Source organism: Bombus vancouverensis, chromosome 4 (genome assembly GCF_051014615.1).
Source record: "Bombus vancouverensis nearcticus chromosome 4, iyBomVanc1_principal, whole genome shotgun sequence".
Taxonomy (NCBI): Eukaryota; Metazoa; Arthropoda; class Insecta; order Hymenoptera; family Apidae; genus Bombus; species Bombus vancouverensis.
In genome coordinates this window covers 7,171,505-7,186,468 of record NC_134914.1, presented here as the reverse complement: position 1 = coordinate 7,186,468, position 14,964 = coordinate 7,171,505, and the positions used below count along the sequence as shown (strand labels likewise).

At 37.0% G+C, this 14,964-nt stretch overlaps 1 protein-coding gene and 1 long non-coding RNA gene across 6 annotated transcripts; one reads left to right on the top strand and one right to left on the bottom strand.

Moving 5' to 3' along the window:
- Positions 1-589: 589 nt before the first annotated feature.
- LOC117156776 (uncharacterized) lies at positions 590-1,916 on the bottom strand. The gene is made up of 3 exons (XM_033334116.2): positions 1,621-1,916; positions 1,286-1,394; positions 590-1,052 (listed from the first exon to the last, which is right to left on the bottom strand). Exons 1-3 carry the CDS (start codon positions 1,858-1,860, stop codon positions 682-684), a joined length of 720 nt encoding a protein of 239 aa, XP_033190007.2. The 5' UTR covers positions 1,861-1,916; the 3' UTR covers positions 590-681.
- Positions 1,917-2,264: 348 nt separating this feature from the next.
- Positions 2,265-14,621, top strand: LOC117156777 (uncharacterized). 5 transcript variants are annotated; one of them, XR_013058168.1, is made up of 3 exons: positions 2,265-2,383; positions 10,756-10,958; positions 12,028-14,621. It is a non-coding gene; the product is annotated as an uncharacterized LOC117156777 (long non-coding RNA). The 5 variants fall into 5 exon arrangements; XR_013058166.1 differs by having other exon boundaries at positions 2,265-2,399; positions 10,761-10,958; XR_013058167.1 differs by having other exon boundaries at positions 2,265-2,399.
- The last annotated feature ends 343 nt before the right edge of the window (positions 14,622-14,964 follow it).

The following is a 14,964-nucleotide window of genomic DNA, read 5'->3' as shown; positions in this document are numbered from 1 at the left end:
GGTCAGCGACCGTGAAAACTCATATTTACCTTTCCGTTTTTGTTGCACGCTGAAAGAGACGTACCCGAATTTTTATGTCTAAATCGTATACTTTCATTTTAAAAAATACGAACGTGTTTAATGCTCTGACAAGGCATAGCAAATAGTTGATATGAATGTATCACTCAATATCATTTATATCGATAACAATTATTCTTCAAACTTAGACTTTTTACATATATTTCATTAAATAGAGTTCTAATGACTATTTAAAAATCATAAAAATTATAACAATTTAAAAGAACGTAAATAATTTGTTGATTTAATTTATTTAAACATTAAAAGCAAAGTACTAGATAAATAGTAAAAAAAAAAATTTTTGGAAAAATTATTTTACAAAATCCCCGAAAAAACTATTGTTGTCGGAAGAAGAAAAAGATCGCACAAAATATTAATTATTTTAAAGGATCCAATATTTTTCCAGTCAAAGTACCAATAATCCTTAAATTAAACACTTTTAAAAAGTAACGATATCAGGTATCTTCATATTCATTTATGAGCTTCGCTAAAAAGTCTCACAAGGTGTATGAAAGAAACAGAACAACAAACATATTTATGATGCGTAAATATAATTGCAACCAAAACTAATACATAGTTGCATATAAAGTAAATGTTCTACTATAATACACTGTAATTGATTATTTAACGTCCAACCATTACAGTTCCAGTTATCAGAATAGGAGAGGATGCGGTCAAGATACTTGTGGCAATTTTCACACCTTCCTGAAGAACAAGAGCTCCGAGTCGGACTGGGTTTAATGATGCTATCTCGGCGAATGCCCGTATAATTTTACTGATCAAGTCGCCTAAGGCTAGGATAGGCTTAGCAGCATGGACTGCCTGCCTTATACTGTCCGCAACGGCGTTGACAAAACTGCCTCCGTTGTTCAAACGGCGTGCAATCAAGTCTTTAGCTTTGTCGACGTTCGATTTAAGTCCTGGGATCGGGGAGAAAGTTGGAATCGTTGGTAACACGATCTCGAGTTTCTTCGTCACAGACTTGTTTTCAGCTTCTGTAGAGAAGATGTTTTATCGGTATATTTGACGTAAGTCGACCACCTAACGCGACATTAGTGTCACGTGTGATTCTTCTACTGGGTTGTTCAGAAAGTACGTAACATTTACATTAATAACCATTTGCGCCAGAAATTGTAAGAAAATTAAAAAAAACGAAAAAAAGAATTCGATTTTTTGAATCGATCGAAACCTACGATATCTTGGAGATTAATAGTCTTTGCGAGGTTACCTTCCTGTTTGGTGGGCGGTTTTTGTGGTTTTCGCTTGTCCTTATCCTCATGTTTACCACCAGGTTTCTTAGGATTATCTACAGGTTTTACCGCCGGTTTTTCCTCTGACTGCACAAATAAAAAACAAACATATTAGTCCTTTTTTGACGTAAAAGGAACAGAATGCAACATTTATTTTATGATAAAATGTTGGATACTATTATTGGTATTTTATGTTTATTACGAAAACATTTAATAAATATAATTATTTTGTCCGCAAACACAATTTGTTTAATAAATAAAAAAGTTATAGATGTAGAAGCTTAGGTGTACGATTTTGTACGTATTTTCATACCTCGGATGAAGCGGATGAATCGGAGGAGGAGTCAGATGAGTTAGATGAGTCGGATGACTCGGATGAGCCGGATGACTTGGATGAGGCGGATGTCTCGGATTGCTTGGATGAGACGGATGTCTCGGATGAGTTGGATGAGACGGCTGTCTCAGATGAGTTGGATGGTCCGGCAAAACTCATCTGGACGACGGTGCCCAAAATACAGGCAATGAGCAGGAGGTACAAAACTTTCGAAACCATGTTTGCTTCGTGTTATTAATTGCGTGCAATCAACTGATCCACTAAAAAAACTGCCACATATTTATACGAAACTAAAGAATAGCGGTCTACTAATTAACAAATGCTAATGAGGTACACCTGTGTTTTAGAAATACGACGTAACGATGGCATTTGTATAGAAGTAATTTCCTGCATTTTTTATCCCTCGAACATCGTAATGTATTATTATGTCAAGAATGCCTAACTATCGATGCACTTGTAATGCATCATATCTTTTTAAAAAATAATAGCGTCTCTTACAAGATACGTCAACCGTCAAACAAATGCCAGAACTTCGTCATACATGTGGCGTGCATAATTGCGTTCTATTAAGACAATTATCTGCATCGTAACTTCCAATCGATAGAATGTTTGTTTTAGATATTTACATACAGGTATACGTTTCACGAATATTACACTTGAGATAATATTATGAACAGTATTTTTACTAGTTGCAAATTACAAGTTACTAGTGCTAGCAATTTTTTTACACGAAAGTAAGAAGGTTAGAAATAAAACACGTAAGTTAAATAATTATTTGATGTATTAGATTGTCCGAAAAGTGTCTTTCTTTTATAGATATGTCTTTTACAACGACGCATCTTTATACAAATATGAAACCTAATCTGTCGAACGTTGTCTTTATTTTGATAAGACAAAATGGATCACACGTAATTCGATAAAATAGTATAAAACGGAAAATGTTGTGCATCCATTATTTCCTTATAAAACGAAAGAAACTTTTTGGGCGACCTAATAATATCTCTTAATTTATTACTCTAACGCTATAATTCTTTCAACCATGTGCAATCATATACGCATATAAAAAAATTCGTCCAATTTTACGTCCAATTTCATCAAATAGAACTTGTAACACACTAAAATTAGAGAATTTATTCAAGAAACAGAAATACAATTTTCCGAAAGAGCTTTTGCTCGAACTATCTGCTCGTATTAAGTTTCGAACGCATCCTCACTGCCAAAAACGCACCGTTTATTCCAATATAGTATACGAAATATCACGAACAAAATGCGACATCAAATATAAATTCTTTTTCAACACTTGCAAAGAGATGTTAAGGCACAAAGATTGACGCAATGGCGGGATCTTTGAGGGGAATTTTCGTGAATTTTCGCAAGGAAACGAGCACGCGGCATCCCGTCTCGAAAGTTTTCCTTTCAGATCTCCACCGATTCGTAAACGAAGACTTCGACTTCAACGTTTCGCGTTCACATCGTTCGTAAACAAAGTCTGTGCAGTGCGTGGGTCGTCGTGCCTAGAAGAATTTCGCGAATGTTCGCAATATTTCGCGTCCGATTCACCGATAAAGATTGAAGTCTCCAGCGATTCTATTGCGGTCGCCTATATGTTTCGCGGAATTTCCAGCGGAATGAAATGCCGCTTCGTTCAACTATCGGCCGAACTCTCAACTATTCCTCAGATCTTCAACTAAAGCTAAAAGAGATCCCGGTCAGAGATGAAAGGAACCTAGCAAGGACAAAGAAAGAAGGTCCTGCTTCTGCCGACTTAGTCCTTGGAATTCAGCCAATTCGTATAAGAGCTCTGTCCGCTTTTCCCGTCAGCGAACTATTTATCTGAGAGAGTACAGACTCTGCTGTTCTGTCTTTAGGATCGATCATTCGAAGACAGTTTATTTTTTTAATTCTATTAGAATGTCCCAATCGTAAAAATAGTCTGATGAGTGTTAAGTTTGGAATCTATTTTCAATTTTTACGGGGAAGCAATATTTAGAATATTTCACATTTGCAATGTTCAATTTAAGAAATCATGAAATTTAACCACTAACAGATCAAATTTAAGATGTTATTTGGAAATCGAATAATTTTTTATGATCATTTTTCGTATTATCTACGTAGCTTGTTATAATGAAAATTTCAATTACTCGCAAACTATTCGAATTGTGTACATTTATTTTCGAATGCGTATTCCTGACTGCCATTTCTATCGATACATCATTTTTGACAAGAAATACGATGTAGACGTAAAAAGAGGGACTAAAGCTGCACGAGTTGCAAGAAACGAATGAATCCACCCTTTTGTACGTGCATCCCTTGCATGAAATACAATGAGCAGCAGTTTTAACAGCTGCGTCACTTGTAGCGTACACATTTATTACTATCGCGCGTGATTAATTGCTATTTTGTTCTTTCATCGTGTGTTTTGTATTCTTGTGCGGACTTTTTAAAAAACTAGAAATCATAAATATAATATTTTGTATAGCGGAGAGTCGTGCGGCAATGACCGGCACACAGTTCCAACCAAAATTAGTTCTGCCTCTTTTCACCAGATGCTAGTACACTTTTATTTGTTATAAACAAATGAAAATAATAATTCTGTGTAACATATTTCGAAGTCATATTGTTTATGCCATTGTTTTCGCTCTTCTGACAGGTTAAATGTATACGTTGATATGTCGAGTGTAAAAAGTTATCTTCTAGAGCTGATATTTTCTTTCTCAGTTAAGTAAATGATTTTTTTCTGTTATGTCTACTATAACTAGTTTACTAATTGCCAGCCCCAGTGTTGCGATTTTTTGTGTATATTATATACATTATAATCTAAACGTTTCCATGTGTTTGTTGTCTCGTACCGATCATTCAGCCATCGACTAGTACAGATTACACTTTTTTATCTGTTAATTTAATTTGTTGGCAATTGAAATTAAATTTGAAGATGTTTATTTACTCTTTTTTTTACCATTTGTCTAAAAGAGAAGGAAAGAAAATTGACAGACGAGAACAATGTTGAATGTGGCTTTGAAGCTATTCCTCGAAAATAAAATGAGCCAAAGGCAGGCTGCTGAGGCTTTGAATGTTCCAAAAACGATGAATGTAAAAGCTGGACACACGTCGAATACACTAAGACTAAGAAAACATTAATTATTGTACTTGCGATGTATATTAGAATAAAATTTGAATAATAATGTATATTTTAATTTTTAAATGTCTCTTTTCTAACATTATTAATCATTTAAACCGAAAAATCTACTAATTACATAACTGATCGGTACTAGTCGACAATTTTTCGTTCCCAATAAATTACAACATTTCTGCTCTTGCAAATTATCAATTCTTATTATTGAATATCATAAAATTAATTTCCCTGCTTTCATTAAGTTTCATTTATACTACGAACTCATTTTCTAAATGTCGATTTTTGCCGACTCTAGTCCAAGATATAACAAAAAATCTCAGAGCGATCGGTACTGCACAACTACAACATTTGAAGTCCTAATTTATTTACATATTTTATTGATCTCTCGTAACTATTTATTACGACGAATATTATCAAACAGAGATCAAGAAAGACTTCCAATTTTTATAACAAAGATATTAAAAGTATCTTAAAAATTATCTCAAATATAAATTTTACTCTTAAACATTCCAATTAATCTTAAATTTTCCAATAAACTTCAACATTTCCACTCACAAATTTTATCACCTTTCGTGATAAAAGAACTTATCCCGAAACCTAAGATGAAACATTCTTGCCCCACGTGTTGCCTTCCAAAATTACAGTATCCGCGACGAAACTGTCAGAAGCAGGCACGCTAGTACCCTCGTAGAAGCGAATAATACGCGAAGAACAAGCGCCCAGGGACGCATAATCGGCGAGGAGGCTGGGGAACAGCGAAGAAAGGGAGAAAACATATCTGAATCGTGAGGAGCCTCGGGGATGATGCACGCGCTCGTTCGTTTACTTCTCACCGTTTTCATCCCTCTGACGACAATCGATGTGCTCGTCCTGTTCGGTATTTAATACGTTCTCGTCTGTCATCGACGGATTTGATAACGCAACCCCGCCGCCTTACCGAGTGGATCGGAGTATAAAAAGAGAACGAATAAGAGAGATGAGCGGCAAGAAAAGGGTTCGCGCTAGTAAGGGCGCCCTTTGATTTATGTAGTCGTGTCGGTGAAACGACGGCAAACATCAATCACCCAAACGTGGAAGCATCGGGCCATCGAGCAGGCATGTGCGATTCACGCGTACCAAATCGACAGCTCGGATGAATGCGCGAAAAAAAAAGAGAATACTGTCTTGATAACCCGATGTTACCCCTCAGCTGTTTCTATCTGTATCTCCTATACAGATTTCACAAGATCGAAGCTCGATGATACCGTTCATTTGCTGCAAAAACGACGTAACGAAAAATTTGCAGTTTTTTGAGTTATTGCTACGGGAAAAAACGCTTCTTATATAAATGTTGATGGTAAAGTGAATTTCGTATCGAGAGTGTGATAATTCGACTGTGAATTTTTAAGCATTTATGCAAAATTTAAAGTGGCAAAAATACGCAGAATGCGTATAATATACAAAATTATATCAAATATCCAAAGTACAGTATTCGTTATAATTTTTGACACATAAAAGGAACCTCCATCTAAATTTGAATTCTTGGGACCATAAAAGTTTAAATTTGCATGAAAATCCGTGGTTTAGTCATAATTCAGAATAAAGGTAGCGTCCACAGAGCTTGTGTTTTTTTCGATCAAACGATAGATGCCCAGACACACGGTAAGGTTAGCAATGATTGTGGCGTTGACGCACGTGCGTGATTGGCAGAAATTCATTTCGCGCGATTTACATGCCACGGAAATTGCGTGTCTGCGCTGCGTATATCCCGAGACCCTTTGTTTAGATGGCAGCGTTTGTCATCCTGGCCCGGCGTAGGTGAGCTGTCTTCGAGACATAAGACAGCAATGGCTGCCACTACCCTTCCACCATGTGGAATATTGGGCACAGATGCAAAGTGTCGAGATTGCTGGCGGGTCTACTACCGTACAAGATGATCTAACGTACACGGGAGGGACCCATTATCTTCTCCAAACGCGTCCATAAAGCTCACCGCTTCTTCGCATAATGTTCTACGTCTTTGGGACGTTGTAAAGGTTATCAGAATTAACGTGTGTTCTCACACACAGAGATTTTGTTTTAACCGATTTAGAGCCACGCAGCGCGATCGCGCTGTTCGTGTACTGTGGTAAACTGTGTCGCGATGTTTGGTCACGATTGTCAATTCGCAACGCGATCGGTTCCGAATGTAGCTCGTCGCGAGTCATAACAGAGTTTCCTCTCGTAATTACTTTTCTTTTTTCAAATAATTTTAAACCACCTGCATAAACGAAAAAAAGAGCAGCGCGATCACCTCGATCGGCATTTCTCGCAAATAAATGAACGAAGCCCCTGAATGAATGAACCCCTGGCATTAAAACGATTAACACTTTACCGACCGCTAGAGATTCAACAGTATACGTAAGTCCGACATCTCAGGCGCAGATTCTCCCTGGCGCCGGCTCCGTTTCGGTTTAGACTCTCCAATACCATTCTTTTTGTTCATCACGAATGGTAGGTTTTTCAAATTGGTATAAAACTGTGGGAGCTTACGAAACAACGCAACTGAGCAAGGTACCTTAGTACTAAATAACAAATTACTGTTCAAATAATGAGAAAGATTGTCGGCGACAGAAAGCCGATTAACAGGCTATCGGTCGGTAAAGTGTTAACACTTTACCTTAAGGTACAGATTTTTCAATATCTTCGGTGTAATTTGTTGTTAAGTTGAATCTATGTTACAGAATTATAAATGTGTGTAGCATATATTACAAAATTATTTTTTATTCGTGAAGACAAGTTTCATTTACAGTTTTATATTTAGACAAACAAATGATTATCTGCCAAGCTTTTCTTCAATTTGAGATTTAGATAATGGAACCTATCGCAAGAAGAATTTATTGAACAATAATGTTACTTTCATAAGATTTTCTTAGAGTTTTAGAAAAAGACCACAGTTTAAAAAGATTCACTTGATTAAAAACGCATCGTTTTGCGGTAAAAATCGAATTAGCTTCCAAAGTTTCAGGCGAAATAGCGAGTTTGATGTCTGGCTGACGTGAAATTGTAAGATTATTCGTTTTAACAGAACTGATTCCGTAATCAAGTGGTACAGGAGGGTCGAAACGGTTTCTGTTCCCCTGGCTGATGTCGCACTAGCCACGCGATGCAGGCCGCATGCATCGGCGCTGCAATGTTTGCCGATCAAACAGACTTTATAACGAGATGAACGCGTGCAGTTTGTTGACGGAAAATATTGAACGATCGTAAGGCCTGACATTGTGCTCGACAAAGGCCGGCTGGTATATTTTCCATTCAATGAGGGAAACGATTCTTTGAATGCTAGAAACCCCAGATTTTTCAGTTCTACATTAACCCTAATATTACTTCATGTCACAGATTTTGTTCTTTAACCTTGACACGAATGGGACAGTCCTAAATATTATATAATTATATATATATAATCTATATAAATATAATAATATATAAAATTATAAAATAATAATAAGATCGAAATCAAGTCCTTCTTAATTAACATATATGTATATATAAAAATAAAGATACGTATATATATATATAACGATATATATACATATATGTTAATTAAAAAGGACTTGATTTCGATCTTGTTTCTCTGTAGTTAAACTTTATTGGATCGTTTCTGTACTCAAAACTGTTTCAAATCAAATCGAACAAATGTTTCTCATATTACATAAGCAAAATTCTTTTCTTCACAGTTTAGTACAGGTTGTCTATCAAAAGATTGTCAGGTGTCGAACAGTGAATGGCAAGACGTTATTACGCAATCAATTACAATCTATAGAACTGCTGTAATACGGAGCAATTGGGTTTCACGATGCGGTCAGACGCAATTACCACCGATCTCCTGCGTTTGCAGCGTAGGATATTCAATTCTCCAGGAGAGTTTCGCTAGAAGCACAATGGGACTGCGTAAGAACTTGTTAGAACGTATAGACGATATCGTAGGCCATGCTTGTTCCGAATGCTCTCCAGTTACATACATAACAATGGAAGAACGAGTGGCGATCAATTTTTTCGTATATACGAAATCGTAAGAACCTTCTTGGTGGATACTTTCGTATCTTCTACCAAAAGGAAATTGGCTGGTCGGTGCCATCTGACCATTAGGTTGACATATCTCTGAATTGGTGTCAGAAGCATCTGAGACCGTTTGGATAGGTTCGTTTAATCCTAGAGGATTAAAGAACGTATAAAATGTATAAAATACAGGAAATTCGCAGAAAATAATTTTATGTCCTTTTTACATTAGGAGCGAATGGCCAGGCACGTGAATAATTTAAATTCTCAGAGATTTCGAAACACTCTCACTGTTACACGTACAATAACGGGCAAACGTTTTCGAACGAACGCTATTTGCTGGAATCTTTCAATAATTAAGTAAAATAATAACACTGTAACGTGAAAATTAATTCACTTGCTCATCGATAAAAGCGAAATTACTCTCCCACCAATCCAAACTTCAAATAACCCAAGAATTAGTCTTTTTAATTCCACCATTCTAAAAACAGTTATCATTAAAAGGATAAAGAAATCCTAATAAAATTCACGATATCCCGCAGATTCAATTCTCATAAATTATTAATTGTCCAGAAGAACCAATACCAATAAGTCACAAAAAAAAAAAAAGAAAAAAGGAAGAAATTCTCGATAAGATCGTTGGAGTTAGAAATGCAAATTAATGGGAACGGAGTGATCCATTTAGCGAAGGGGACCATCCTCTAACCGAGACCAAACAGTGGCCTCGTAATGAGATAGCTTGAGCCACAATACACCCTTCATCCGAGCGGAAGAGAAACAAGAGAATAGCATTACCGGGGAAACGTACAAGCGATCTCGACCAATCAATCGTTACCGAACGTTGTATCGCTATCATCGTCAAAAGCGGCAACAACCGTAACCACGATCGTGTCGATTACCCGCCTACGGACTATAGACGAAAGCCTAAAGTCCAATTAGGCGAAGGAGCTTATCGGTTTGTAATCCAACGCTCCGAAAAAATCCCAAACCTCTCGATTCAAACCATACTCTCTATCTAAAGGTAGGATTTCCTATAAGCGGCGGGCACTCGCGTCTGAACATACGCATTCACTGCTTTCAACTGCAACTAGACACAGCGTTTATACCCAGATTGAATTTTCAGTGTTCTGAATAACTGAATCTTTTATGTCCTGAAGCACAACCGAAAGAAAAATCCTCTTGCTGAATCGATCAGATTATTCTCTTGGTATATCGATCAAATTATTCTCTCGGTATATCATCGATCTTATCTGCGAAATACAGATTGAAGCCAGCCGAAGAGCAGCGTTTACGCACGCTTGTACACATTGTATAGTCCTCGTGAATTTCCACGAAGCTCGATCAAGTGAACGATCTATGGTCCACCTCGGAGGATTCAGACGTGTGATCCTTGATGAAGAGGTCATTGAGGCCGAGGCTCGAATCACCACGAGAAAATCGACCGCTCGAGTCGCTAGTGCTCCGTTAGATAGCTTACGAGGCAGTTACCAGGCCGTTACCATGTCGATGGTGCCACTTGTCTCGAGAGGCTGCAACCTGCTTCAACCCTGCACGAAGGACACCGTAGCGTTCGTGCCTGCTTCATCAATCGCTCGAGTGACTTTGACATGGCTGTGGTGGCCGCTAATAATTGACTTTGAACAACAGATCATGTGTGTTCCTTTAACATATCTGATTCAGATTTGTTTCATATATTTGGAATCTTTCGTAGAATGATTTATTAAGTAATAATAACCAGCAAATGTATAGGTTGAGAATTATAGACTATAGGGCTTTCTATTAAAATTTATTACTTTCTATTAAAATTTATATAAAATTTATTAATTTCTATGTTTGCAATAAAATAGAATTATATTTAAACAGAATTCTTGAAAGTGAAGGAAAACTTGTTACATTGATAGACGATTGTGCCGTATATCTTACATTGAGATGCAAGAAAGTAATCGAAGGTTTATATACGAAAGAACAGGGAGCAAAGGGTGTGTAAGTGGAGACGACTGCTGCACTTCGTAGATAAAACAGAGTAGGGTCTGGAGCAAGCTAGATGCAGTGGTTCGACCAACCTGGAGGTCCAAGACCTGGAGAGCTCCTTAAATCACATGTAATCGTTTCCGACCACTCGCTGTCCAGACCCGTAGGATCAGACAGCACCAGTTTAGACCAACGTGTAAGTAACCTCGTCCAACCTTTTTGGTCCCTTTCTTTTATCGTTTCCCTGAAATCGTTCACACCTTGTTCTCGTTCGCAGTAAAATGTATTCTCGATTAATTTACTTTCGATTTAACAAATTTCTGATCCGAATGAAAGCTTTCTGATCTTTTTCTTTAATCCTAATTTTATATAATAACGTCGTGATTGTAAGATAAATTGTAATTTTACTTAATATAAAAATTAGTAATTAACACTTTACCGACCGCTAGCGGTTCAACAGCATACGCACGTCCAACCGGCATCTCAGGCGCAGATTCTCTCTTGCGCCGGCTCTGTTTCGATTTAGACTCTCTAATACCATTCTTTTCGTTTATCGTGAACGGTAAGTTTTTCAAATTGGTATAAAACTGTGGGAGCTAACAAAGCAACGCAACTAACGCAACTGAGCAAGGTACCTTAGTACTAAATAACAAATTACTGCTCAAATAATGAGAAAAATTGTTGGCGACAAAAAGTTAATTAATAGGCTATCGGTCGGTAAGTATCGGCGACGAAAAGCCAATTAATAGGCTATCGGTCGGTAAGTGTTGGCGAAGAAAAACCGATTAATAGGCTATCGGTCGGTAAGCATTGGCGACGAAAAACCGATTAATCGGCTATCGGTCGGTAAGCATCGGCGACGAAAAACCGATTAATCGGCTATCGGTCGGTAAAGTGTTAATAATGAATAACTTTTATTAATTTAATATTAATTCAAATTTCTCCTATTATCATATTATTTTCTACTCTCAGAATCTGCACTAACAATTTGTGCCTTTGTTTGTTCACTTTTGAAAAATTCTGACTTAACTATTTAAGATAATGTCTAGGTAAATTCTAAATAAATTCTGAGTAAATTTCAAGGTCAATTAAAAAAGAAAAATGCTTCTCACATCTGTACTTTCCAACTTATGTGGTTGATCAATATGACCTTCCAACGACATATTTCATTACTTGTTATTAAATTATATATAATATGATTAATTCCATCGCGTAACAAGTTGTTTTCTTAATCTTTCTTGTTTTCTTTTTCTTTTTTTTTTTAGACCAATATGACATGGTGTATCGAATGTTTCACGAAAGCCACAGACAACACGCAGCAGGTTTCGTGGAAGCGCGACGCGTCAGGTTCACGATCGATGTCATTTGCCTAGGAAATTACGGTCTTCTGTCACACTGACTAATCTACTTCGTTACACACGACAACGTAACTCTGTCACTGGTACCGCAACTCGCTCCGCTTTTCGCTTCTCTACGCTCAGCGACCAACTTCGTTTAACTCATTTCCCAGCCACCGGTTTTTCGCGACGATCGTCTACCAACGTATCCTATCGAAACCACGTTCTTTTATACTCTACTTCCCCTTTTCTTACTTCTGTGAACTGTGTTTAGTAATTCGAATCGAGTTAGATTGAAATGAGAATGTAAAATCACTTGATTGGCAATGTTTATTAGATTTTATCTAACTCTGGTAAATATTAGACGATATATACAATAAGAATCATTATAGTTAGAAAATTATAACAGTCACAATAATAAAGAAAACAGAAAATGGTATTTTAATAGAAAGAAATTCATATTATACAGAACTTTAAATAGATTAAACCACTGACAGATACATATAATCGTAGAAATATTGATTTTCGTAGCTACATATAATACAGAATCTTTTTCCCTAGATTGAATCGAAAGAGTGACAATCTACGTACACCGTCGCGAATGAGATTTATTTCTGGCAAGAACATAAGCGAGTTAGAAGGGCGTCTCGGTCTGTTGATCATGGCTGATTCAGCTTTACACCCTTGTGATCCCAAACAGCACTTTATCATGCGTAATAGATCATAGGGTGCAAAGATGTACACGAATCTTTCGTCATTAAAAATACACGCAATACGAACAATAAAACTCAAAAATTACTTTTTAACACTTTTAAAACCCGCGTGACTTTTGAAATGAAATACTCACCTAATTGTTTAGTTCTTTCTGGCTTTCGAATTTCGTTTTCATTATTAATTCTATACGCGGGCAAGTTAGATTTGTGTTCTACGATGTATAGAAGATAAGAGATAATTTATTAATCATTTGCAAGCTATTCTGTTTGATGTTTCAATTTGATCATTTTCCTTCTACGATACTTGTTATACGAAATTTTTATAAGAATTTTGTAATAATTATTTCGCGCGATATATTTGCACGATCTTCACGAAGATTTACATTTAATCACAAAAGGACATTCAAATAAGAAAATTAACAAAAATGTATTTGTCATTGTCATCGTCACAAATGCACAATTATTCCATAACTCATTGTCTAATCATAATTAACGATCAAACGATAAAACATTTGAAACGCAGCAATTATCCAATTACTTGAAGCACGGTACAATAGACAGGCTTGGCCATTGTGTGGGAATGACTTGTTGCAATTGCACGTTACGTGGATAGATGGTTGTAAAAACTGGAAATACGTTGTTCAATTAAACCCGGCGCAAGAATTCTGGAATCAATGACGGCTTGTCAAAACATTCATCCCAATGATTTGGCCTTTTAACATTACATCAGCGTAATGGATTCGTCCGCAATCCCATCACGGTAGAGATATCAGGGCTCTGTAGCTTAAAATAAGCAGAAAGTTGGATCGGGCCAGACACAGAAGTATTGTAATTATGCTAATAGCTTCGGCGCTTCGAGCCCTTCTCTGATGTGGTCTAGTGCCGGACGAGTTCGGATTAGCTGATCAAACCAACTTTTCCTTCTACTTATTAATATTACCTTGATCTTCCGTCCCTTTTTTCCTCTCCTTTCTCTTTTCTTTTCTCTTCGCAGTTCTCTTCGCCAAAGCCTCTCCTCTCTGTCTTAGGCTTCTCTTTTTCGTTACGTCAAAGTACAGTTTCAGAGAATCTACCAAAGGAAAAGTCTCGAAGATTTCTTCGTTACTTATGCCTATGCTTGTACAACCACCGCGGGGAAATGTGAAACAGCACGGTGCTTGACCAAATAGAAATTAGAAGGGCGAAGTATATAGGAGAAATTGAGTACTAATTTGTAACAAAATAACAATTTTAGACTGGACTTGCTTCTCAAATCTCGAGACGTTTTCTTGGAATGAACTACGGCTAAAAAAAATAATTTGTAATCTGCCATTTTAATGGGTTGTTTTAACAGTTTGTTAGTTTCGAAGTTAACCATTCGTTAGATGCAAAATAGATTTCTTTTAATTCTACACCCTATAACAGTGGCGGTCAAACCGAGTAGTATTGTGTACAATACACACATAATATACCATTATAACAGCCATATATTAGAAATATTCAATGTATTGTGTATTGGTAAAATATAAGAAGACTATGTGTATAGTGTATACGTATTAAGATGGATAGAATTGAGTTAAACTAAGCCTATGAATGCTTCTGACCAATTAGGTTACACGAATTAAAAGAAAAATCGTGATTTTTGGATTGTGTCATTGTTACGACAAATGAACGATACAATAACATATACATTCGCGCGCATAAATCCCCTTAGTCAGTCCTGTTCCAGATCAGTTGGCTCTTGTCTGACCTCTACCTTTCACCTGACATTATATGGCTACACCGGTTGAACTTTCCAAGCAAAATATCGTTGCAAAGTCTCGTGCAGAGATTGGGAAGGATATTATCTAAAGCCAGTCTGCGACCCGTCTATCGAGCTCGTTGCTCCATCGAATCCTACGGATCTCTTGGCTCCAAAAGAGGGGGAAAGAGCTGGTCGAGCGGGGGATGGGTGATCGGTGCAGAGGAAAGAAGTCGGCTTCCAAAGGAATATTTATCGAGTGGATATTGAAATTGATGGTCGCTACCTCAGACATGCTAATCCGACGAGCGAGCGGATTTCTGATAACGCCCGACGACGGCCGAAGAAATAACAGAAGGGTAATTCAAATCGAAGAAGCGCTGCCGGCGAGATTACTTATGAGGTTTACTTACGTGCCGCCACGTTTCGTTT